This window comes from Amphiura filiformis, chromosome 18, assembly GCF_039555335.1.
Source record: "Amphiura filiformis chromosome 18, Afil_fr2py, whole genome shotgun sequence".
NCBI lineage: Eukaryota > Metazoa > Echinodermata > Ophiuroidea > Amphilepidida > Amphiuridae > Amphiura > Amphiura filiformis.
The window spans coordinates 7,698,037-7,726,032 of record NC_092645.1 but is presented as its reverse complement, the minus strand read 5'-3'; the positions used below and the strand labels follow the sequence as shown (position 1 = coordinate 7,726,032).

The 27,996-nt window shown below is 36.3% G+C and overlaps 1 protein-coding gene across 1 annotated transcript in view; it reads left to right on the top strand.

Annotated features, from left to right (window-relative positions):
- Nucleotides 1-1,657: 1,657 nt before the first annotated feature.
- LOC140139808 (monocarboxylate transporter 12-B-like) overlaps nt 1,658-27,996 on the top strand; it is a 54,990-nt gene continuing 28,651 nt past the window's right edge. Inside the window, exons 1-2 of the mRNA XM_072161541.1 lie at nt 1,658-2,090; nt 27,273-27,555. Coding sequence (XP_072017642.1) covers nt 27,285-27,555 — 271 coding nt within the window. The 5' untranslated portion in view covers nt 1,658-2,090; nt 27,273-27,284. The remainder of the gene's footprint in view (nt 2,091-27,272; nt 27,556-27,996) is intronic.

Here is a 27,996-nt window from a genome sequence, read left to right as displayed (position 1 = left end):
GGGGGTGTGCATCTATTTTCTGGAATAGCCCAATATCAGCGATCCCCCTATTTCGGCAACAATTTCATGCCCCCCCTCTCTACCACCGATACACCTTACCCCCTAACAGCATGAACATGCTAGTCTTTTTGTAAAATAAACACGTATAGGCCTATCTGTGGACTGTGGTCATCTTGTGACCCCCTACATTTTGGTCATCAAACATTTTATGAGCCCCATCCAAAAGTTTATGACCCCCAGTACATTTGTGACCCACCCTACGAAGAAAATGCCAGCCCACTAGGGCCTATGAGTAGGCATATGGGAGCTTGTTGGGTTTGGCACACATTTTATATCTGTTATTATAAAACGCTTCGTTCTTGTGAAAAGTGGACTGTCTTCCCAAAATTTGGACCTTTTTAATAAAAAGAAAAAGCATAAAAACCCGAGCTCGCTACTCTCGCAAATTAATATTATTCAAGTTTGGATTTTTTCTTATCATTGGCCGTGTATTTTAAGACAAAATAAGACATTTCAAAAATATTTAATCAGGCCCGTATATAACCATGATTTATTGGGGGGGGGGGGATGATTTTGAGAAAGTGGACTTTTTTACTTCTTCACAAATGGGACCTTTTTGGACTTGGGTGGATTTTGAAAAAAACCAAATTTGGACCTTTTTTTGACCAATAAGGCATAAAAAACCCTATTTTTTCTTTTGGGGCAGGGGGGGGGGGCGTCCGCCCCAGACCTCCCAGTTACAGGCCTGTATCTCAGAGGCTCAGGAAGATTTTTAATATGGGGGGAGGGGGTTGGCCTTCTCTGGTACGCGAAACGCTGAAGGGATGGGTGTCCCCCTCCGCCCGGTGAGCGCAGAAGCTTTTTAAATGCATACCGTACATTTTTACATGAATATTTTGAATTATACCGGGTAGGCCTACCTATAATTATGAATATTACCTAAAAATAATGAATTTATATCCTAAATTTTAATTTTACCCTAAAATTATGAATTTTACCCTAAAATTATAAATTTTACCCTAAAATTATGCTTTTTACCCTAAAATTATGAATTTTACCCTAAAATTATGAATTTTACCCTAAAATTATGAATTTTACCCTAAAATTATGAATTTTACCCTAAAATTATGAATTTTACCCTAAAATTATGAATTTTACCCTAAAATTATGAATTTTACCCTAAAATTATGAATTTTACCCTAAAATTATGAATTTTACCCTAAAATTATGAATTTTACCATGGGGGGGGGCTCTATGGTATGGCTCCCTCACCAAAATAATTCACCCAGGCCCCCCACCCCCGGTTCCGGGGCCACTGCATTATCTAATGACAATTCTAATTATTTATTCACCTCAAGCAATTTTTTTAGACACATGTAATTTTTACACTTTTGCTGGAATCACTGAATGGGCGAGTTTAAGGGGTCAGTTGATGAAGGGGGTTATACCCGGGTATCGTATATTTTGCTGACGCCCTTCACCGCGACAATTGCGCTTGTATAGGCCTGTGGAGTGTGGAGTATCCACTTTCGATTTTACAGGCTATAGCCCTATAGCTATATCTATTGGGCTATTACAGACATGATGGAGTACACGGGGTCGCGTATGGCAACACTGTAATTGCTAGATGCTGCATGGCGCATCTCTGACTTGACAATGATCATAGAGCCTAGTGTGTCAGCTGTCAAATGGTCTGGTCGCATATTGCCCAGTTGACGTTGCTATAACACTTTATTAAATGTAGCTGACATTTAGTCTCAGAAGTGGCTTTGCTGTCGCTGAACTCTTCCTGAAATCGAACCATGCACCGAAAAGGTCCACACGGATATAATCTTTTCTCTGATATGATGAAATAATACCAGTGGAATAAACAAGGGCTCTTGGATTGGAATAAACCCCTGAATAAACGAATAGCTCTACCGGAGCTCTACGCCATTAATATTTAATATATGGACCGGTATCGCAGGATAATCCGCTAAGAAGCAATACGATTGGAGTTTGGTTAGCAGTCGTGTGCACAGGCCTGTAGGCCCAGACCAAAATGTCAGGACAGTCGACGAGCTAGTCCAGAGCAGATGCACCAAGAAAATGTAAGTTAATGATTTAATTCCAATGACACTTTGTTTTAACGGGTGAGGGGAGTGCAGGTAACCGGGGGTGCTATGGTCTGCTGTAGCTGGATATTGTAGGCTTACATGTATGTTGTATTAACTACGAAATTGGCAGACCCTGCTAACATCCTTATAATTCCAAAACTGAACAATAGGCATAGGGGCCTACCCACATTAGGCTAATGGAACTCGATTGTTAGTTTCCTATTGACCGCCCGCATCACTTTTTCAATTTGACCAAAACTTTCATTATTTTCATAAAAAAGTCAATGATCTGAAAATTGAAATTGAAATAATCAAAATTGAAACTCTCAAAATGTCTGACATCCCCTGCTGATCATAATCAGCAGTTTTTCTTAGTTGTAGGGGTAGAGGGTGTAGTAAATAATGGAAATTTAAGGATTACCTCATCATGTTTCTAGTGATTACAAAAATTGCAATTTTCTTTTCTTTTAATGAAAACAAATTCAAATCTTTTCTCAATCTGTTGCAAAATGTCTGTGAAGATGATCTAAGCATTAATACCGGTTTTGAGATGGTCTTTCATCAACAATATAGGCCTATACTTTGGTACTAAAATTTGGAGAAAGCTGTTCATAAAATCATTGATTTGTTGACATAATGGATAATGAAAAGAGGCCGAATAATGAATAATGAAATAGCGACCTCGTCCTTTTTTTCAAACATCCAATCGGAAACTAATAATCGAGTTCTATTGGCCTTACCGATACCCATAACTACTACCCCCCCCCCCCCCTCTCCCCGACAAAAAGCCCTTTTTCCTCGACTGGAGCCCCGGACTGTTGACTTTCGGATTATAATATTATACATGTAGCCTACCGTATTTAAGGCATAATGTGGTTTATACCAGTTCAATATCAATGTCAATGCTGATCATGATGCCCCGGAGCAGTTGACTTTGACGTCTTGAGTAGTCTCCTCCGCCGCAAGTTTGATTCCACTGACACATGACACTTTGTGTGTGAAGTGAAATGCGCGCTGGTGGTGGAACCTCGGAATTAGAGACTACGTTGAGGTCAATATACCTCCATGATTAAAGCTATTCGACACAATGTAATGCTATCACATCAGTAGGCTATTGTACGATACTTTGTTCAAGTACTCATTTGTGATAGCATTGGCCACTGTTTGCGTCATGTTTGCATTCAAGGGCATATTGCAAAATCATAATTATCCCGGGGTGGGGGGGGGGGGATCTTCGAAAAATTTTGTACGGGGGTGTGCCACGCAGACTTTCGGATGCTGACTTTCTCTATAGGCCTACCTACTTTTTGCTGTTTTTGCTATATACCCATCAGTATACCACCCAAATTTACCATAATTGGGCGTTACGCGTTTGAATTTAGTTCCAGTTTTCTTTGTCTTGTTAGTTTTTGTTTGTTTGTTTTGTTTTAGTGCCTTGAGCGCTCTTAATTGAGTGGATATGTGCCTTGTCGCTATTATTATTATTATTATTATTAGTTTTTCCTATTGGTCTCCACTGAAAACCCACCCATCTATATACCAAAATCGCTGAAAAGGTACACCAAAACCGTGGCACATCCCCTAGACCAAGTCGAATAGGCCTAGGCCTACTATAGTACTAGCTACGTCATTCGTCCTCATTTAGGGCGATGTGTGTCATTTACAAGCGATGAACAACATGGCGGCGGTATGAAGCACGCGAGGGTGTCACCGTCCGGAATAAACGTTAAATTGACTGTCTAAATAATCACCAGAATCAGAAATATTGATACTGTCGACGTATTTAGCAGTTTCGGAACACACTGATCAAAATTTCGAATGAAATGGATACCAGAAGAAGAAAAAATCAAGGTGGAAATGATACGGCGGGTGATTCAAACAGCGGCGGTAGTAATGTGAGTACTGCACGTAACACTAGCGCTAAACAAAACGCAGCTGATCCAAGGCCGACTACAAGTAAATATTTCGCCGATGATTCCCGTAGTGCTAATGCCCAGCCTACTGGCAACGATAGTGCAAAGGATCAGGACGTAAACGCATACATTAAACGATCGCTAGAAACCCTTATTACTGGACAGAATGAACTGAAGAAGGAACTGAATGATATTAAAGCTGCCGTGAATTTCAAGGTGAGGAAATTAAAGACATAAAAAAGGACACAAAACGCCTCAGAAAGAAAAGATCGTATCAAATACAAGCAAAATCGCCGAGCTGCATGATCACATTAATAAGCTTGAAAGACATTCACGAAGAAGTAACATACGGATAATAGGGTACCCCGAAAAAAAGGGGGAAAATGTCTTTGAGATAGTGGATACCATTTTGAAGGAGCAATTTGACAGAGGAGACATTGAAATAGAACGTGCTCATAGAGATGGAAAGTTTCGTCACGGTGTAAATCGACACATCTTGGTCAAATTTCTCCGGTATCAAGATAAAATGGACATTATGAACGAAAAGAAGGAGAAACTTAAGTGAATTATCACATGGTAGAGGACCTAACGGTCAAGGATTTAAAGGAGAAAAAGGCGTTCTCTGAACGAGTAAAATTACTGTATAAGAAGAAAATTTATTTCCGGTTTGTCGCTGGTTACTGGAGGGACAAAAAAGGAAACAAGGCGCCTTTTATGCAGATGATACATACGGTCGAGATTATGGAGAATATACAGGCCCAATACACAGGAATTGCCGGCACACTGAACAACGAGACCATAGGGATGATCAGCGAGACCTTGGTGATGATCAACCAACTGGAAACGAGTTAGAATGATAGCTGCACCCCATGATAGACTAATCTTAACACATTATTATAGACACAATACTGTTTACAAGTATAATGAAAGACAGTTTGATAGCGGAGTTCCGCATCAATAAGTGAATCTCAACACCATAACTGAAAGTTTAAAGCGCAAACAATGAAAATAAACAAACATTAAATATTAAGAACTATTGAAAGAACTTTGCTATAAAAGCAAGGTGAACTCTTGAACTGATTGGTGAACATTTTGTAATATTTTCGGATGGGTAGACACCCGCTAAACTGATCAAGTAGATCAGGATTTATCTTTTGATTACATTTTGTTATTTCAAATCTCGTTATTATTTAATATTATTATTTTTATTATTTGTACTTCTTATTTATGTCGTGTATAAATGTTGCATCTCTGAATGTCCGTGGGTTGAGAAATGTAAAAAAACGTAAAGCAATCTTTATGTATATGAAGAAGAAAAAAATAGACATTATATTCCTTCAGGAAACACATTGCTGTAAAACTTTAGAAAAACAGTGGAAAGGAGAATGGTCAAGTAATATTGTTTTTAGTCATGGAACAAACGACAGTAAAGGTGTAGCTATTTTAGTAAATCCAACAATTACATGTACGTTTGACCAAGTGATAAGTGACTCGGAAGGAAGATTCATTTTAGCAAAAGTTCGTATCGAAAAAAAAACCTTTTACCTTTTAAATGTGTACGCTCCCAATAATGACAAAGATCAAGTTATCTTTTATGATCAGTTAAGCAATATTATAGAAAAACATGTAATTAAAGAATACTTGATTATAGGAGGCGATATGAATTTAGCTATGGATATCACTTTGGATAGAAAATCTAAAAATAATACTATTAAGGATGAGCATAAGAATGGCCGAATTTCCTCAAACGTCTTCTTTTAAAAACAATTTAATAGACATTTTTCGTACAAGAAACCCTACCAAAATAGCTTACACATGGTCAACACGTAATCGCAATTCTGCATCAAGGATTGATTATTGGTTTATACCTCAGTCGCTTAAAATGAATATAGTAGATTGTAATATTGTACCAAGTATTATGTCCGATCACCAAACAATTATTATGAAGATTTCTTTGAGTGATACCGAGCCTCGTGGGCCGGGTTTTTGGAAGTTCAATAATAGTCTTCTAGAAGATGTTGATTATCATAATTTAATTAAAAGTGTCATTTCAGATGTTAAACGTGAATATGCTAACTTAAATGATCAACAATTTTGGGAATTTATGAAGTTCAAATTACGTATGGAAACCATATCATATTCAACCACAAAAATCGAGAAAGAAATGCACGTGAAAGATCTTTGAATAAAAGATTAATTGATCTTGAAGAAAAGATAAATAATGAACTTCAAGAAGAAATTGTACACGAGTATGCCGAAGTGAAGAAAAACTTAGAGGAAATATATAAATACAAAGTTAATGGTAGTATTGTGAGATCAAGAGACAGGTATTATGATGAAGGAGAAAAAGCTCTAAATATTTTTTAACTTGGAAAAAGAAATGTTTCAAAAAGGGAATTGATGAATTACTTGTAAATAATGTCCTTAAAACAACATCAAAAGATATTCTTGGTGAAATTAAAGTCTTTTATGAAGATCTTTTCTCAAGTAAACAAGATGGTGAAGGTTATGAAGATATTGAGGAATATTTAAATCAAATTGAGATTCCCAAGCTTTCTCCACAACAGCAAGAGCTCTGTGAAAAGCGTTTGACTTTGGACGAATGTTACAAAACCTTAAAAGATATGTCTAAAATAAATCTCCTGGGAGTGATGGTTTCTCTAGTGAGTTTTACCTATGTTTCTGGGATTTGCTTGGAAATATTTTAGTTGACTCTTTAAATTTTGGTTACTTAAATGGTCAACTTTCCACACCGCAATCACAAGCAATAATTTCTCTTCTACCTAAGCCTGGAAAAGATCCAAAGCTTATCAAAAATTGGCGTCCAATATCATTATTAAATATCGATTACAAAATAGGTACAAAGGCAATTGCTAAACGAATGGAAGGTGTACTACCAAGTATTATAGGTAATCATCAAACAGCCTTTGTCAAAGGTAGATATATTGGAGAAAATATTCGTTTAGTTGAAGATATTCTGCAGTACACAAATGATAACCACATTCCTGGTATGTTACTTTTTGCCGATTTGGAGAAAGCTTTTGATTCTGTTGAATGGAGTTTTCTTATGGCAACCTTGAAAAAATTTAATTTTGGTCCAAACCTGCTTTCATGGGTAAAATGTTTTTATTCAAATATTAAAAGTTGTGTAATAAATAAGGGTTTTCTACTGGTTGGTTTGATCTGACACGAGGTGTTCGTCAAGGATGCCCGTTATCAACAGCATTATTCGTGTGTGTGATAGAAATGTTGGCTTTAATAACTTTGAAATGTAAGGATATTAATGGCATAGAACTCCCAAGTGGGGTGGAGCTTAAGTGCTCCTTTTTGCAGATGATGCAACCTTTTTCTATCCGATTCAAAATCTGTGGAGAATCTTGTAAGAGAAATAGATAAGTTTGGAAGGTTGTCTGGTTTGAAGATAAATTTGGAGAAAACAGAATTGATGAAGATAGGAAGTCTTAGACACTGTAATGATTATGTTTATGGTATTAAACCAACTAAGGAACCTGTAAAAATATTGGGCTTATTTGTTGGTTATGATAGTAAAAAATGTAATGAGTATAATATTCAACCAAGACTCACAAAATTAAAGGACAAATTAGATATTTGGAGACAAAGAGATCTAACACTTAGAGGAAAGGTCTTATTAGTAAAAAGTATTGGTATTTCACAAATGACTTATTTAATGTCCACAGATTATGTGAGTGGAAATGTGTTATCTGATGTTCAAAAGATACTGTATAACTTCTTATGGAGTGGAAAACCAGAAAAAATCAAACGTTCTGTTTTAATTGCACCAAAAGAAAGCGGAGGAATAGAGATGGTAAATATATTCAATACAGACAAAGCATTAAAGATAATGTGGCTAAAAAGATTTTTGAGTGAAGGTTATGCACCGTGGAAAGATGTCCCAAATTATTTCTTTAATAGAATGGGAGGTCTGGAGTTCCTGTTACAATGTAATGTTGATGATTCTGTTTTTCCTGCAAATTTCCCCAGTTTTACAAAGAAGTCATTTTAAGCTGGCAAAGTTTTAAACAATGTAATAACAAAGAAACAATCAATTTGGAAGATGTATTGCATATGCCACTAAGTTATAACAAGTTGTTTTCAAAAGATGTAAACAAGTCTCTTAATAGAGCTCGAACAAGACTAATAAAGATTAAAGATATATTAGATGATAAAGGTTCATTTTATTCATACGAAAAGCTTTGTGAAAAATATGGACGATGTATTGATTTTGTAACATATTACGGTGTTATAAATAGTTTACCAAGGGAATGGAAATTAGAAATAAAGAAACTTTCTGAAACAGATATGGGAAAACTTAAAAGTATTGAAAAAAATATTTCGTTAGAAGTAAAGAAGTTAACAACTCGTGATGTATCTAAACAATTTAACATGTCACAATCAACAAAACCAGTAAATCAGAATTATTATGATCGTTTGTTTGATCATTTGGGTAATCTAAATTGGGAATACATTTGGACATTACCTTTTCAAATTACCACTGAAGAAAGAATGAGATTTTTTCAATATAAAATCCTTCATCGAATAATTCCAAGCAATAGTTATTTAAAGCTTATTAATCTGAAAGAGAACGAAAATTGTCATTTATGTCAAAATAAAGAAACAATTGATCACATGTTCTGGGAATGCCATCAAATAAACTCTTTTTGGATGGAGATAGAGACATGGTTAAATGGAAAGATACAGACTCGAATACATCTATGTTATAAAGATATAATTTTGGGACTGGAAGGACATTCAAGGTTCAAAGTGCTTAACTATATTATTCTGAGTGCTAAGTATTATTTATTTAGGAACAGGTTTTCAAATGAGAAACCATATATCGCCACGTTCTCACATTTTTAAGTAAAAAATTGAAGAAGAAAAAGCTTGTTTTCAGAGAATAAATAGATTGAATATCTTTCGTATGAAATGGGAAGGTTTTGTGTAAGAAAATAATGTAACAACAAAGTAATTATATATAAATATAACATATTAATTATTATTGTCTTTCTCATGTGCCCACGGACAAACAAAGTATTTAAACGAATTTAAAAATATGCATAATATTGTATTGTACTAGTGATATAAGAGATGCTTTTGTATTTTGTGTGTGTTGTTTTTATTCTTTCTATCTTTTGTTTATTTTTTCTCAAGTTATTTGTCTTTTGTCCTGTTTAATCTAAAAGCAAAATGAATGAATAAAAAAAAAAAAAAAAAAAAAGTCATTTACTTCGGAAGGGGTGGGTCATGAATATGTCGGTGACCGGAGTAAATTTTATGACCCCCCTATCGTGGGCTAATTTTTTACGACCCCCCCCCCCCCTCTATCAGGTCGAAAGTTTTTATGACCCCCCCTTTGGTTGGCCTTATATATATTTTATACCCCCTATTTTGGTCTAAAAATTCTATGACCCCCCGTATATTCATGACCCACGTACCCCTTTCGAAGAAAATGACAGCCCCCTGAAAGGCCCATTCATGCAGTGATTTGCCCATCCGGAGGATCGTAACAATCATCAAAATTCAGATTTTGGCACCTTTTTTCGTGTCATATAGCTCATACAATCTCATACAATTAAGTTAGTCTTAAGGGCTGGGGTATGAACGTTTGGACAGTATTTATTTTGGGACATTAGAGCACATCAGACATATCGAATTGCATTCTGAATATGAAGAATGTCATTCTGATATCAAATAATTTTGATTTTTGAAATTCGCAATTTAATACACATTTTATGGCAAATCATTAAAATTGATATTTTTGATATTTAACAGTACTTGAAGTAAACTTTATAAATCTGATGATTTATACTTAAAGTGTATGTAGGTGGGATGAAAAGCCGACGATCAATTGAAAATTTTGACCTTTCGTATTGAAGATATGGATTTTTTTTCCCAAAACAAAAAAAAATTAGGTCTTTTTGGGAAAAAAATCCATATCTTCAATATGAAAGGTCAAAATTTTCAATTGACCGTCGGCTTTTCCTCCCTGCTACATACACTTTAAGAATATATCATTATATTTATATAATTTACTTCGAGGACTGTTATATATCAAAATTTGAAAAATATCAAATTTTTATAATTTGTCATAAAATTTGTATTATATTGTAATTTTAAAAAATGAAAATTATTTGATATCAGAAAGACATGCTTCGTATTCAGAATGCAATTCGATAGGTCTGAGGTGCTCTCATGTCCCACAAAAAATACTGTCGAAACGCAATAAACGCTCATTTTGGATCCCTTAAGTTAAAAGCGACAGGGCATAAATGTTCAATTGTTACAATTTGCACTCGGAATATTCCTGTCTAAGACCAGGGGTCTAAGAATACAAAGTAATTGTGATAGGCCTATTAATCACATATCTTTACCATTTTGTCATCAGGTCTATAAATGTCACCAAGCATGCAGTATTATTCAGGCCTAGGCTATGACCATAATTTACACAGACAAAGATTTACAGAACGCGATCGATGTAAGCAAAGTTTTACAACGTTAGGCCTACACGCATTATAGAACTTCATAATAATTAGGTAAAATTACCTCAGAAATATATATAATTAGGTAAGATTTTAATAAAGTAAAATAGAATATTATGTAACTGAGTAAATATTACACAGTTCTGAGGTAAATTATTTCGTTATTGCAGATGTCAAAATTTCTCCGTGTGAACAAATATCACAAAGTTGATTTTCAGTAAGGCACTGTATAGGCATGCATATAAAAAGTTTCGCGATAAACGAGCAGCGTTTGAGAAAATCATTTAAATGGTATACAGCAAGTTGTACCAGTACTACCATCAAAACAATACATCAAAACAATACATTGTTCAGTATACCAAAATGAGATATAAAGTTTGAGGGAACGAAAAAAACCCCACCACAACCAGCAATGAATAAAATGAGCAATTAAAGAGATTGCCATACATGAGCGGCATTAAATAATCATGCAGTAAAACAACAGTGTTGTAAATAATAATCAGTGACTTGGGACAAACAGCTTTTAAAAGCCATAATGCGTGATTTGCATTAAGAATAGATTCCTATTTAAATGTTAGCTTTTCCTGTTCACATTGCCCCCTTTAAATTTCGAGCCAAACAAATGAGGTAAAAAAAACCGAAGGAAATTGCAATTTCATGTCGGTGCCTACAATGCGTGTATTGACTCGCCGATCGTATTATTATCATGATTATTTGAGTAGCTTCTCGCAGCTAGGAGGTACAAACAAGACGTAAGACGGGTAGCGATATACACACAGTTTATACGTCAAGACGTAAGACAAACAGTGATATGCACACCGTTTATACGCCACTGATTCGATGATACACACGCACGCGATGCGTTTAGCCATCACTCGAACGGTGAACGCTGAATAAAACCGGAGATCTCCTGATATATTATAAAAACTCGAATTTTACTGTAATTAAAGCACTTCAGGCTTAGTCTTTCACGTGGTGTTTTTGTAAACCACTGGGCATTAGAATCATGCAAAAGTAGAAATTCAAGAAAGATTGAGGGCGTCGCTGTGGAGCAAATCACACCCTGAATCACACATTTAATGGCTTTAACTCTTCTCATGACTGCAAGACTTGTACAAACTTTACGACAATTATCGTTTTTCTGACTGATAAACTGGGGGTATCTAAATGATAAGAAGGGTGGTGCAATAATTATGTGTACCCCCGGTCTGGTGAATTATAGGGGGCAAAGATCTTTGGTCAGGCCAGGGGGGGAAGCATTTTTGGCAGGTCGAAAGGAGGGGGTCAAGGGATTTTGGCAGGTCGAATGGGTGGGGGGCAGGCGAATTTTGGCACCGATATTTTGGACACCATTTAGTACGCCCTAAAAAGGTGTAGGAAAACGTTAGGAACACAATGCAAAATTTCCTGCTCGCTGCGCTCGCATTATATGAAAAGACAAGTTACGGTTCCCCAAAATCTTGCAAGTGTAAGGGGGGGGGGGGGTAAAGAATTTTTGGCACGTCAAAAGGGGGGGGGCAAAGGTATTTTGGTACGTCAAAAAGGGGGGGCAAAGACTTTTGGCACGGCCAAAGGGGGGAGGGCAAGCGATTTTGGCAGACCATTTCACCAGAAAATTCACCACCCCGGGGGTACACATTAATTATTGCACAGCCCCTAAGATATTTGTTAATAGCTGTAAATAATTTTTTTTCGATGTCAAAAAATTATACAACCTCTGGACATGATGGATATATGGCCCATATTAAAGAGTCAATTATAATTGCAATCTATTGACAAAATTTCCAATGTTAACAGTGAATGATAAAATAATGTGATATGTACTTTTTCTAATGCATCCCTGATGCCCAGTGATTATGAGGAATGTTCTGTGTTGTATTTTTTCATGATCCAATGATTTTTGTTTTCATCATAAACATGATAAATGATCCAATGAACCATTGTATAAGTTCTGTAGCTGAGGTTTTAAAGGTGATCACAGGGAAAGAGTGTACTAAATTTAAAATTAAGTATAAATTTCCTAAAAGTGAAGTATAAGTCAAAAATTGTCATTAGGTATTTTGAAATGAAAATTTTGGCGAAGCACTAGTATAGTATTGACAAAGTTGAAGCGCCGTTCAAATACTTGAATGTATTTCTTTTCTTTAAGGGGGTATAGGCCCTACTACACCCCTCGATAAATTTATGTCTATTTTGCATTTTCTCAAAAACTAATAACACAATGGTAACAAACGTTATGTATATTATAGGGGCAAGGAATCCAATTACTACACTGGACTTTCAGTGACCCAAGACCAGGGACAAGCGGTTTGTTAGTCGGAAATCGGCAAAATTGATTTTAAGATATAGCCAAACAAAGCGAATATTTCCTTTTGTTTCCTATTGTTTTGGAAACACTTTAATTGCTAATATCTATGGATTCAAATGGGTTTTTCTGCAAAAGCAGCTTTGTAAATGCTATTTAGTAGCCTATAAGAATCTGAAAATTTAATATTTCCGAGTTCCGACTGATTCTGCTTGATCGCATCACATATCACATCCAAGCTCACATTGGGCGCCCATTCCTTTTTTAAAGGAATTTTTATTTATGATAAGAAATAAGGTACTGCTAGGATGTACCTCGTTTCCTATCATATATACTGAACCGTTTGTCTTGAGTCACTGAAATTTCAGTGTAGTAATTGGATTCCTTGCGCCAATAATATACATAACTTTTGTTTATGTGTTATTATTTTTTGAGAAAAATGCAAAAATAGTCACAAATTTATCGGTGTAGTACCCCCTTAAAAAAACTAAAAATTTTGATGATTTTTACGATCCTTTGGATGAGCTGAATATCATTGAATAGGCCTAAAAAGTTCATACAAGGCAAACTCACCCATGTAACGATTTAAAAATGGTATGAAATGTATCCAATATTTTAATTTTCCAGTCAGCAAAAGTCTGGCAATTATTTATTACCATATACTTTTGGCCAGGGGTCATTAGTCCTATGGAATAATGCAAAAATATGTCCTATTAATTACCTGACAAACCTCAATGCAGTCAAATGGGTAGAAAATTAAATTCAGCAATAGCAAAGCCACAGTTCATTGAATTTACAATCGTATGACCCCGGGCGTATGACATAACAGGCGAAATCAGTAACATTTTGCACAAGATTTGCCATTTATAGTATACTACACCCTGCCCAATTTTGTGCCTATTTTTGCATTTTCTCAAAATTATAGTGCATTGGTGACAAGTAAGATATGAAAAATTATAGGGGCAAGGACTACAACTACTGCACTGGAAATAAACATTTCAACACAGACAACAGTTGTGGAGTTACAGTCAAAAATGAGGGAAAACCAATATTTAATCAATAAATCAATAACTACTTGCCTTGAGTTGCTGAATTTTCTGTGCAGTAGTTGTAGTCTTTGCCCCTATAAGATACATATCTTACTTGTCACCAATGTGCTATAATTGTTGATTTTGAGAAAAATGCAAAAATAGGCACTGAATTGGCCAGGGGTGTAGTACCCCCTTAAAGAGAATTGGCCATTGCATATTCGAATGAAACTAATAATTGGCCAATATATATAAGTATGCTCTTTCATTTAATGACATGATATTTGAAAAGAATTGTAAGGAACACTTGAAATGTGCTTGAATAATATAGCTCGTTTTCAACAGATTTAGGGGGGGGGGGCATGGGAGTTTGGGTCAGGCAGAATATCATTTTTCGCCGGAATTTTCGTGGAATTTTTTTATTTTTCGCCTCCGAAGGCAGCAATTTTCAAGTATCATTTTTCAATTTTACTGTATACCTTTATACAAAGTTGGGTGGGGATTTTTTTTTACTCATCAGTGAGGCAATTTTTTTTCGTCTCACTAGTGGGCGATTTTTTTCTCAAAAAACTCCCATGCCCCCACCCCCTGGAAATCTAATGGTGCGCCCTAATACCACATTCGCATTGCTATAACATTGAATTACGTTATCTGTGCAGTTGACCTAATGGTAAAAAAGTGTTTTTAGGGGGAAGTGTTAGCTTTCGTTCTATACAAGAAATTTTCTGATTGGATGAAGGAAAAAAACCAAAACAATTGCCAGTGGACATTATATTATACTCTTTTAGCCCAAAATCCGTTGTAAAATGTTGTCTCCTTCGGAGGCGAAGGAGCATTGCGATTTCAATGGTGCCAACCCGGTAAGAGCTATCTGGAAAGGACTCTGCCCCTGCCCCAACCCCTCCCTAATTAATTAAGAATTACAAGTCACCTCATCCATTATTTTCAACCATGAAACAGGAAACTAAGAATCAATTGTGAAGGGCCTAAAATGAACAGCCCATATAAATCTACGGTATCGACTGTTTATGACATTAATCAACAAATTATGCGGATATGTTGCATTTTGATGTGACAGTCATGTCCACAATCACTGGAAATTGATGGGTATACTAGGCCGAATCATTTTGATACAGCCTGTACACCTGATCCGTGAACTTTGTCTTTTTAAAGACAATTCTTGTTTTCTTTCATGGTAATTAATTGCATATATCACAAAATCATCAGCGCCATCCCTAATGACAAATTATTGTCCCGGATTATTCTAGCCATGGTATAAGAAGGCTTTGCATAAATGCAATTACCATGTCATTTATTATGATTAGGACGTTGCACATTAATTCAGATCACTAATTCCTTCATCGTTCTAGACGATGTATTAGGGACCGTTCGCAAACACTTGTAAGGGGGGGCCTGATGGAAAAAAAATTATCGCAAAATCTTTTCGGGGCCCCCCTTTACAGACCTCGAAAATTTCAGGGCCCCCCTTTTGACATGAAAATGATGTGTCAACCCCATAGAAAAGCATATAAACTCAATTTTTCCAGGAAAATGTGGGTCATTTTTTCAGGCCCCCCCGTTAGGAGGGTCAAAAAATGTCAGGCCCCTTTTTGCATCAGCCCCCCTTAAAAGTGTTTGTGAACTGTCCCTTATGAAGTGATCATCGTGATGGCGCTTTGGGCTAATGGATGATGATGATGATATATTATAGGCATATTGTTTTGTCGACATGAGGAGACACTTTCATTAACCATTATTTGACTGCATATCATTATTTGCTGATGTTTGACCATGTCAAAACAAAACAGGGATTAAGGGACGCACCATTAGACATCAAGGGGGGGGGGGTTAGGGACCGTTTTTACAGACCTCGAAAATTTCAGGGCCCCCTTTTTCGGCATGAAAATTATCGGTCAACCCCATAGAAAAGCATATAAACTCCATTTTCCCAGGAAAAATCGTGGTCATTTTTTTTTTCAGGGCCCCCCCCTTAGGAGGGTGAAAAGTTTTCAGGGCCCCCTTTTGCATCAGCCCCCCTTACACATTTTTGTGAACGGTCCCTTAGGAAGTTGGGGTCGGGGGAGGCGGCGAAGGTTTTTTTATATTTCATGCATTTATACACAGTTAGGTGGGCGCAAAGTTTTTTGTTTTTTTAGTGTTGGTGGGGAAAGTTTTTTGTTTTTTTTGCTCATGTAGTGGGGAAATTTTTTTTTTTTCAGAACTTTAAAATTAAAATTAATTAAATTTTGGATTTATAAAGCGCCTTTCTCCAGATGTTAGAGGACTCAAAGCGCTGTAATCATCACAATCAGATCGCATCAACTAGGTTGCTGCCGAACGGCGCACACCTATCCGCATTTAGATCCATCAATTATCTGTGCAGCTCCCCAAATTCCATTGGGTGAAGGAAGTTTAACCAAACAACTAATCACCGATTTTTGCGATACAGGAGGAAACCGGAGATCCCGGAGAAAACCTGCGAGAGCGAGCATGGAATCGGGATAAACCAAGTGCACATGAGTCCTTGGGCCGCACCGGGGCTTGAACCAGGGACCTCAGTGGTGCAACCGCTGCGCTAACTCGCCCTACCTAGCCCCCCTTGAAGTCTAATGGTGCGTCCCTAATGCTTAAAATATCGTTACAGACATTTGCAACAGAAACACAACAGAAATAAAATAGATCGACAATAAAAAAGATCGACTCTCCACATTCTTGTCTTGGGAGGGCAACCAAACAATTATTTTGCTGCGCACGCCACTGCACTTGAAAGCGTACATATTTCCCAGGGGGGGGGGGGGCACTTCGATTTGAAATGGATATAGGTGTAGGGCTGGCGCTTTCGCACTAAGGGGCATTCGGTGAGAGCAACATGTAAAAAATATGGGGTCATTGGGTGAGAGCATGATTTTGGCATTCGGTGAGAGCAAAATGTAAAAAATATGGGGTCATTGGGTGAGAACATGACCTTTTTTTAAATGGAATCTTTGGGTGAGATCACCAAAACAGCGCCACAAAAACCTCGAAAATCGAATTTCTAGTTCTAAATGGCTTCAAATTTCTTTATTTTTTCAAAATAAGTAACAAAATCAGTGATAAATGAAAGTTGCTGTTTGAACTTGTAAGGGTCTTTGGGTGACAGATCAAATGGAAAATAGGGGTCTTCGGGTGACAGAGCGCGGAGCGAGCATGTGTTCGTAAAAAATATGGGGTCTTTGGGTGACAGCGATGCTGAAAAAGGGGTCTTAACAGCCCTACATACGCGTCACCTCCAAAGTTGGAGTGCCCCCCGGGACATATTTATACGTAATGTGTGGTAAAATGGCACTACCGTGCTATGTTAAAATTGACTCGACATGCAATTTTTTTATCATGAAAAAGTGTTGCAGAATATACGCGTAAATTAACCGAGTAATGTAAAGAGATTGGTAGTGCAGGCACCGAAAAGCGTACGTTATGTGTGGTGAAGTTGCACTACCGTGCCATGTTTTTTATTGCCTGCCGCGACCGACTGAAAAAATTGAAATCTTGTTGTTGTTTTTTCAATCACTTTTTTGAAATAACCCTTTAATTTTGTTAGTATAAAGGACATATTATATTTGTTATTCACTCAATTTATTCATTAAATGCATATTTCATTAAAAACAAGCATTTATATTTAAATTCAGTCCAAAAATGCACAATGTGTTACTACCGTAAAATGTTCAAGCGTTAGCCTTCTCAAAATGAAGAAAAATGGAGGAAGAGCCCTTAAAAGAATAAATAAATAATGATAATAATAATAAAAAAGGATAAAACCCTCCACATTATGTATTGTTTTGGCCTAGTTGCGAATTGCGATGCAAACCATGTATACTGAAGATGTTAAATCGGCTTTAATTACCACTGCAATTTATAATCATCATTTACCAGATGATCATCTAATACACTTCGGCACTAATACATTAGCATAGAAAGAGATTGCGAATAATATTATGCCATGCACAAAGTATCATTCCATATCGCATGGCGAGAAAATTAGATAATATTTTATTAATGTGACAGATGGCTGCCGATTTTGAATACCGAGCATAAACTTCCCACTATTAAAAAGGTATGTTTAATATGTACTTTTAGTATCTTTTCTTGTGTGTCATTGTCATTTTATACAATTTGATATGTTTTTGAAAAACTATATAAAAGAGTAGGCATAATCGATCGACGCATTTTACTTTCATTAAAAAATGCAGAGGGAGGGAGGGAGGAGGGAAGGAGAGAAGGGAGAGAGGAGGAAGAAAGAGAGACTCGGAGAGGGAAAATGTTGATTTTGTATACAGGGTATCCTATAAAAAGCGGTTTAAAAATGTGTCAATACATCAAGGCATTATACATTACGGACACGCTGACGGGTTGGCGTAGACCGGGATATATACATCGGTATAACCTCCTTTTGAAGCTGGCCCGTTTCACAATTCCTGTGAGACAGGAGTGCATTCCATGTGCTGGCTTTAGATGGAATGAAGGACTTTAACAAGGTTGCTTCTGAGATCTAACGGAGCTGCGGAGTCGAAGGCCAGTCTGGAGTTGTAGTAGTTGGCAGGCCTACAAGAAATCTGGAGCTAATTAATACCATAGTACATTCAATGTAATATTGTAGATGCTCTACGGTGGATCAAAGACTGATTTTTCCCTTGCGAGATCTATGATGCGAAAGGCACACCTATGGACTGCATCTAGCTTTGTGATGTAGGAGTTAAAATATGGCTCTCTATAGCTCTGCAGCTACCTTCGACTATATTTATAAATACGTATTTATAAATACGCACGCAACCCATGGACACGACATACCAGGACTAGACTACCCTGTATCCACTTGCCCATTGTGCATACTCTGGATATTGTATTTAAGCTTAAAACTCTGATTTAATTAATGTGTACACAATTGATAGATTTTCACATCTGATCTTTTCAGTCACCCTACTCCCTCTCTTTGTTAGCTTCCCAAGTAGACTACTGACTTTGCCTTGCGGTTAAGAGTTTTTAACACGGGACTCTATGGAGAGTTAGGCCAATTTCTGGCCTAACTAGAATTGACCATGATGTAATGCATCTTTAAATGGATCTGCCTTGTGATTGGTCGCCCATATCTCGCTATGGTTTAAATCTTCTGGGCCCGCGCCATTACCATTAACTACACCGTACACAACTGTCTGTGGTATTTGCGGCGCTTTTGTGTTGACGCGAAAGTTAATCTCTCATCAAACATCTAGCGCGTACTTGTGGTTAATGGACTGATAAACAAGTATGCTTGACAGTGTGTTTTAGAGAGCAAAGTCCAGGGGTAAAATTCTGCTTACAAATTAAAGTCCATAGTCGAATTTTCGGGGTTCGCTATCAATAAACTGGTAGATTCCAAAATCAGAATTGTTCTGTATTAAAGTGAGCCATTATAATTATGCAAGATAATGTTGCATTCAATTACTTTTATTGTCACTAATCATCTGATATTTTTAACTCTTTATGACCATTTTACTATTGAATACTTTAATTTTAATAAACATCAGTATAATTTTGAGTTCAACGAAATGGGTTCATCCACAGATATTGGAACAGACTAATAATAACATATTTTTAATAAAATTCGACTATGGCATAGTCTATACCAGGACCAAATCATCATGTATAAGACATCTTCAGACACATTCTGGTGTTCTTTACCGCCTTTGCATTCAGTTGAACAGGAAGACCACCCGGGCGCTATGTCGAAGGTTCGGTTTCTTCCAGACTTCCTATCTGCAAGCATAAGGCAGTGCGGAGCACACCGGCATCGTCTGGTTAATAATTACTTGGTACAGCAGAGACACTAAAATCAATACTCGGGATCGATACACGTGAATGTGCTATGCACGATTTGATATTCAGACGATAAATCTTTAGATACCGGGGTAGAAAATGATGAATATCTCCCGTAATTTGTTTATTCTAAACAAGCCATATTTTTTCCTTGCAGTTGAATATATATGTTGAAAGGATATGATAGTCGTTTATTTCGTATTGCGAAAGAACCGTATGTATTGAGCTCAAAAACTAACAAAAATTCTGATTTTATATGTGCCGAACTATAGCGCAGCGTAGGCCACTCGTGGAGGCAGTCTAAAAGCAGATGACCTCATGACGCATACATGCTCACGCACACACAGAGAGGTCAGTCACCGGCTCTCACTGGCTACGCCACTGATAAAGGCAAGCTACAGGAGACTACATGGCTTTCCATCTTCTCCATGCTTTTTTTATCTCATGAGTGATATGAATTTTGATAATTGACCGTTCCGTTTTTACGAAACTACCTCATTTTCTATCCGTTCCACGGAGTCATATATCTATCAATATGATATCGCAGTAATAAGCACTCCGAATACAGATCATCGATTGATATTTGAATCCGTGGAAAGGTTTGAAAATGAAGGAGCTTCGTAAAATTCTTATATTTCAAGAACGGTGTGGTCAATACGTGGATTTAGGGTTTCTCTACCGGAAGTTGATTTGTGCCGAAATTCCTTCCCACAATGCAATAGTATAATAAAATGTATTGCATAACAAAGGAGATGGATTAACCTCCGAACTGTATCTATTGTTATGCAATACGCTTTATATTGCATTATGGCGAGGAATTTCGGTACAAATTAATTGACTTCCGCTACAGAAATCCTGAATCCGCGGCCTATTGTTGAAATTGTCAAAAAGTATGGGATGGGTGATAAATTTCTCAACCACACCAGTAATACTTACTTATGTTTAGTTGTGGCGTTAGAATACCAAAACAATTAAGTTTCCGACGATACACTTCTTTCAGTGACACCCTGTAGAAAACTGAAAATTAAATATCCCGACTTAATTCAGACTGATTTTGCTTGATCACACTACAAACGAGGGTGCAGATTTCGTATGAATTGGTGCATGGCGTCAGTAATCGTCGTTACTGCAACCCCATCCAGGGTTTTTCTTTGGTTAAAGGGGTGCAATAATTATGTGTACCCCCGGGGTGGTGAATTATAGGGGGGCAAAGATTTTTTGGCAGGCCAAAGGGGGGCAAGCATTTTTGGCAGGTCGAAAGGGGGGTCAAGCGATTTTGGCAGGTCAAAAGGGGGAGGCAAGCAATTTTTGGCACAGATATTTTGGGCACCGTTTCTATATTACGCCCTAAAAAAGAGTAGGAAAACGCTACTAGGAACACATTCAAATAATGCACAATTTCCTGCTCGCTGCATTCGCATTATAATGTTAAGACATTTTAAGGTTTTAAATTCGGGTTCCCCAAAATCTTGCATGTGTAAGGGGGGGCAAAGATTTTTTGGCACGTCAAAAGGGGGGGGGGGGGGGGGCTTTTGGCACGTCGAAAGGGGGGGCAAAGATTTTTGGCACGGCCAAAGAGGGGGGGCAGACCATTTTTTGGCACACCATTTTGAGAATTCACCACCCCGGGGTACACATAATTATTGCAAATAATTACAAATAAAAAAATGTGGGAATTTTAACAAAAAAAAAAAATATTGAAAAAATACAAAATAATCAAAATCAACCCTCTGACCTTTTAATAGTGCTGAACACACGGAATTTTCCATATTTAACCAAAATTATATGCCTATATGACCATCGTGTCAATAAGTCTACGCGCATTGAGACATATTTTTACTTCCCATTCCAGAAAAATATAGCACTATTTTTTTTGGATTAAAAATATATTATTATCCTGTTTTGCCAATATTTTTAAAATTTGGGGGAAAATGGTCCAAAAATTTTAGTCACAAAATTGTAAGACTTGACACAAGTCTAAGCATTCAAAATCTTAATTTTAATATAATATTTTATTTTTGCTAATTGGTTATGAAAAAGATTGGAAATTGTATTTTCTAAAAATTAGTCTTTGTTGAAATTAGTCTTTGTTCAAGTCTTTGGGCTTGATTTTCAAAGAATGTGAAAAAGGTCGAAAAACGCCCTAAAAATGCATGTTTTTGGCCCTTATTTCCAGAAATTGACCAAATATTAAATTGTTACTTTCATGCAAGTTAGGACTAACTAAAGGATTTAGCTATGTTTCATTTGGCAAAACAGGATAATATTTTTTAAATCCAAAACTTATAGTGCTGTATTTTTCTGGAACGTGGAGTAGTCCTGACGCAACTATTGTTGTTGTTGTTGTTGTTGTTATGGCGTCAGTACTATATGCATTGTCTTTTCAATAATTTGTTATACAATAAAAACTGACCCATAAATGACCTACTACCTTAGGAAATCAGGTGATCAATGATCATGGTCTGTTGGATTCAATTCAGGACCATCCTGCAAAACACTATCTATCCATAGACCGTATCGAATAGGCCTACTGGTTTGCGCCTTGCGCAGGTCATTACTCCTAGTCCTATCTTCAAGAGTTTTATCCTGACCAGATTGTGCTTATGAAGCTGTCTCATCGGAAGCCCACCTGCTCTCAACCATAATGTGTGTTGCTTTTCATGGTGTTTATGACCTCCTTCACCTCGTTTATTGTGAATTTTCACTTGGGGTGTGTTACGGTATTGCTATGGTTACTTAACTACGCCTGGAGAACTTAACTGGCTGACTTAATCCTTTGGTGGCCTTAGTTCTTGATCAAAGATCCGGTAATGTCCAAGATCCTGTCTACCCAAGGTAAACCCTGGTCTACCACAGTCTCAGTCCAAGTCCTGAAGAATATGTTTTTACTATCCTAGATGGTGTGCTAGTGCTTTCCAAATTTGTTTCCAAATAGTCTTCTATGTTGACCATAAGCTCTTCTCTCGGAAATCTCCTGAGCAAGCTTTCTGCTTCACCAGACAGATAACACACTATGTTAGTCCAGGAAAATACTACAGTTCGTTGATGGAGATATTTCAGTCTGCCATTTCATTGCTCTCCAGGCCTTATATCTATTTTTGGGCGAAAAATGCAAAGCATTTTTCGTCCTTATTGCGATGGGTTTTGGCCTACTTATTTCCTCACAGCGTTGCAGAATAAAAATAAAATAATCGTGCTGTCTATGTAATCAGGAAACTACTGAGGCGATAGTACATTTAAATTTGTCATTACTACTTCATGTTGATATTCAAACAGTGCTATAAAGTTGTCTTACCAAGGAATGTGTTTGTATTAAAAGAAATAATTGTTTTACAACATGGATGAACTAGCTAGAATTACTTTTATGCAAATCCGAAAATTGCAACAGATATTTTTCATTTCTTTAAGATTTAGCGGTATTGCCAGATTGTACGTACAGTTGGGCTACATTAATAGCCTCATTATAGTTTTATTGATACTGGCAAAATACTTGCCTGTATGTGCTTGTTGTTCTGCTATAGCGTATAGAATCTGTTAATGAGACTTTAACCACACAGTCAATTAATTTATGTCAACATGACCTTTTTCACCGAGGCTGTGTTTATATAACTGAATTCATTTATACTAACACAACCTTGAGTAAATTAAAGAGAGTACTTAAGGGATCTGGAATGGGCGTTTCGATAGTATTTTTGTGGGACATGAGAGCACATCAGACATATGGAATTGCATTCCTAATACGAAGAATGTCTTTCTGATATCAAATAATTTTCATTTTTGAAAATCAGGATCTAATACAAATTTTATGACAAATTATTAAAATTTGATATTTTTCATATTTTTGATATAGGCCTATATAACAGTCCTCGAATTAAATTTTATAAATCTAATAACATATATTCTTAAAGTGTATGTAGCTGGGAGGAAAAGCCCTTCAATTTAAAAAGTTTGACCTTTCATATTGAAAATATGGACTTTTTTCCCAAAATGACCTAATTTTTTTTGTGTTTTGGGAAGAAGATCCATATCTTCAATACGAAAGGTCAACATTTTCAATTGATCGTCGGCTTTTTCATCCCACCTACATACACTTTAAGTAAAAATCATCATTTGCGAATTTCAAAAATCAAAATTATTTTATATCAAAAGGACATTCTTCGTATTCAGAATGCAACATGTCTGATGTGCTCTAATGTCCCACAATAAATACTGTCCAAACGTTCATACCCCATCCCTTAAATGGGGAAACTTAGGCAGTCGATAAAGAGAAAATATATTTACTTTAGCACTTATGGACCCTGTCAATTGAGACTTAATGTCTGTTAAGTGAGGGCTGTTATTTGAACAGTTATGGGATTAGTTAATAATATTATTTTGATAAGTCTCAGGTGGTGGTCGCAGTGCATTCTCTAAATTCAGTAAATTTCCACCGTCAACCGTGTAATTGAATGGGATTATTTTGAAATTTTAAAACGCTTGAAATGTCACAAACAAATAGGCCTATGTTAATAAATAATATAAATACAAGCTAAAGCCGTTGGGGTTCGATAATGAACCCCACAAAATTAACCGAGTATATTGGAAAATGCCATACGGCCGGGCGGTGTCACAAGTTGCCGGCTCTATCATGCCACTCGCCGCCTGATAGGTTTCTACCTCTTACAAATGTTATTCGGGTCAAATTTATTGTCAAAACACGGAGATGAAATAGCATTGAAATAGAAATAGATGTATCAAGGACGTTTATGAACATTAATAAATAGATGTATCGAGCATGTTACGTTTATGAGCATTAAGACATAGATGTAACAAATTGTTATACGTTAATGAACATTAATAAATAGATGTATAGAGGATGTTACGCTTATGAACATGATTTTCAACATTGTTAACAATATTGCTAGTATGTCAACAAATGAAAGTTCTGTAATTTGTTGAAATTCTTCAATACTAAATTATTTTGAATGTCATCAAATTGTAAATATCTAGTCACATTTTCGATGTATTAACAACTAGCTATGTAGCAAAGACGTTAACTTCATGTAAAAAACATTAACGCTCTTATTTTGTAAACATTGTATATACCCATAGCTAAGTAATCAACAATAAATGTTCTGTAATTGTTCCTTATCCTTCATTTCTATTAGACTTTCAGTGTATTAGCAAGTAGATATGTATAACAGATGTTATTCGTTTGTAAACACTTTATTTCATAAACATAGGATACCCAAAGCTACTTATTATGCTAACAACAGAGCTTTGTGCTAACAATGAACGTTCATTGACTGTTAGGCTCAGTAAACGTTACTGGATAATATGTATTCAAATTCTGTCTCAAGGTTCCTGCTTAAATTGTGTTCAAGAATCAACTAAGATTTATTTGGCCCACCTTTTGCCAGTAAATAGGCTGTCATGAATTATCCAGTGTATTTTTATTATACGTGCCCGGTCTTATCACTTGGTACACAATAGCTCACCAATCTGAAAGCCTGTTTTAATCACAATGGTCAGAATTAAATAGCCAAAATGATTTGACAAATAGGCTACACTGTCCATACACTGAGTACAGTCTCATTGCAAGATCATAGGCTAAGTACCGTAGTTCTTGTCATTTGAGGTACGTAAAAACATACGGTACTCATTATGATCGATGCGAATTATAGAAATAGTTCAAACAATATAATAACTACACCTTTATCTTGACACTTCCTCATTTGTTCGCCCTGTTCCTTTTAAAGGAATTTTTATTTCCATTCTATATAGAATAAGCATATCATTACTATTTATGGCATATTACATCATTTCTAAAAATAGCTCATTAAATCAACACAAGCCAATTAGAATCATAATCCTGCAGGCCCTATGGATGGTTACTGTAATAGCGCCATCACTTCATTCTGTGGTGATTATGATCATTCTAGTGTTTCCATTATGTATTATTGTTTACTAGCATTTTCCACGGGATTTCTTCAAAATAATGAACAAGTAAAAGTAGGTATGTCACAGTGGCTGCACAATAATTCTGCTACACTGTGCATGCAAGCATAACAGTGAATTGAAAAGGGCGCGCTTCAAATTTGGCCAATTTTAGAAAACATCCATGTCATTAAATGAATTTCTTCATATGCTTCATTTATCCAAATTGTTTAAATTTTTAATATATGGTGTGTGAAGCCTTTCCGAGGCTAACATCGGGTCCTCAAAAATTAAAAATTGTTTTGTTTAAGAGCTACTGACTGTTTTTATGGATTTTTGAAGATCGCTCATAAATCAGTAAATATAAGCCTATTGAAGTAAAGGAACTACCACCATTTAGCTGAAATACTAATCTTTCTTAGCATGTAAATTAATTCCGTCGACAACGAATGAAACACTTCCCTAAAACTAGTTGAAGCAAAACATTAATCAATGATATTTTTAGGGAGTAATTTTCCAAACCACAATAGCACTAAGCCATTGTGTGTGTCCAAGGCCATACTATTTTTGTATACGCGGTATACAGTAAAATGGCTATTGCTTTTACTGATTGTCCTCCCATGTTAATCCAGATGACAAAATGTTAATTTAAAGTCTCATTGCAACTGAATTTTAATTTTTACTTTTCGGACTTGGCTTTGAGTAATGGTGACACATACCATGTTTACAGTAAAATTAAAATTATATTCCAGACACCGTCAAAATGTCAAACTTTTTATTTTTTTGTATTGTTTTTAAATAATTAACTGCAGTTCATTTATTCAACCTCATAACAGGATCATACTTAAAAAATTTATGATGAATGAACAGACGTTCATTAAATATTGAAAAAAAACCTAAAATTACTCATGCCTAATTTGCATAATAAAATCATAAATACATAATTAGCTGTAATTACCTAATTTGCATAATTAATTACTTTTTGTGTATTTTTTGTTATCAATTGAAAGAACTTTTTATACATATGTGTGTAAAAAAACCCTGCACCTTTATTTTTTGTTCGGTTTTCTATTGGCATCAATTTTGCATATTAATTAGCTGAACTTAGTCATTTTTGAGATTTAATTTGTCTGCAGATTGGCCGAAATTGCTAAAATAGTATATTTGGTTAATTTATTATTATTATTCAATGATAGATTTTTTAATTTTGTTTTCTGTAACGAAGTCAGGAAAGATAGGCATTTAACATGTGATATTTATATTAACGCTGCTTTTTCAAGCAAGCGTCCAAATATACCTTCAAAATCTCGAAATGTGCCAATTTTGTCATTACAGCCATTTGTGGCAGGATTTCATTCCATCTACGAGCATCTTTAAATTGACACTACGTCACAATGCATTAACCGATTTCAATTCTGTTTTTTGATTTTTGATGCTCTAATAAAGCTCAATAATGTAGGAACATTAAATAACGTGTTTCTGCTGCGATTATTTTTTGAGGTGATATGCCTAGTAAAAGCTAATGTCTGATGACAAAGTACATAACTTTTTATGGAATAGTTATACTGTTATTGTCGGTTTTTTTCAAAAAATATTATTATTTTTGGCTTAAATGACCATTTCTAAGATGAGTGCACTTATGTATTACTTTAAAATTATTGTTTCCGTACTTCTTTATTTTTTATCAGAAATAAATCACCATGAAGCGAAACAAAAAGGCGGGAGCGTCCCGTCTTCAGTCTGCAGACTTGGCCACCAATGAAAAGTCCCATCATATCTACGACGCAGCGGACGTCGACACAGCATGGAGATGGGTGGTGGTCCTGGGTTCGCATCTCTGCCATCAACTGGTTTGGGGCATGTTCAGGTCGACCGGAGTTCTACTCGTCGAGTGGAAAATGCATTTTGGCACAGGAGCGGCAGTGGTGAGCTCGGTGGCAAGTGTCATGTCAGCATCACTCCTTTTAACAGGTAAATACTGCTACCACGTTGTCGTTAAAGCTAAGGCCCGTGTAATAATAGGCAGTGGCGGCACGCGGGGAAGGGGAACCCCCACCCTCCAATATTTTTCTTTCACCCGGTAAAATTACGAAAATATTCCACTTTTTGCGGCAATTTTGCGCTAAATTAATTGATTTTGCCCACCCCCAAATTCCCCTTGAGATCCAACCCCCCCCCCCAAATAATTCATGGCGCCGCCACTTATAATAGGCCAATTGACATTGTTATGTGTTTACATTTGATACGCCCATATAACACTGCACCAGTGGCGTAACCAGGGGACAGCTTCCCCCTGTGAGAAGTATATTGCTCTCTCGTGGTATGTTGGCCGCCCTGATATGTAAGACTCTTAGCCCTTTTTGTAATTTTTGCCTCCTCCCTTTGCCCACCCTCTGAAAAAAGTGCTGGTTA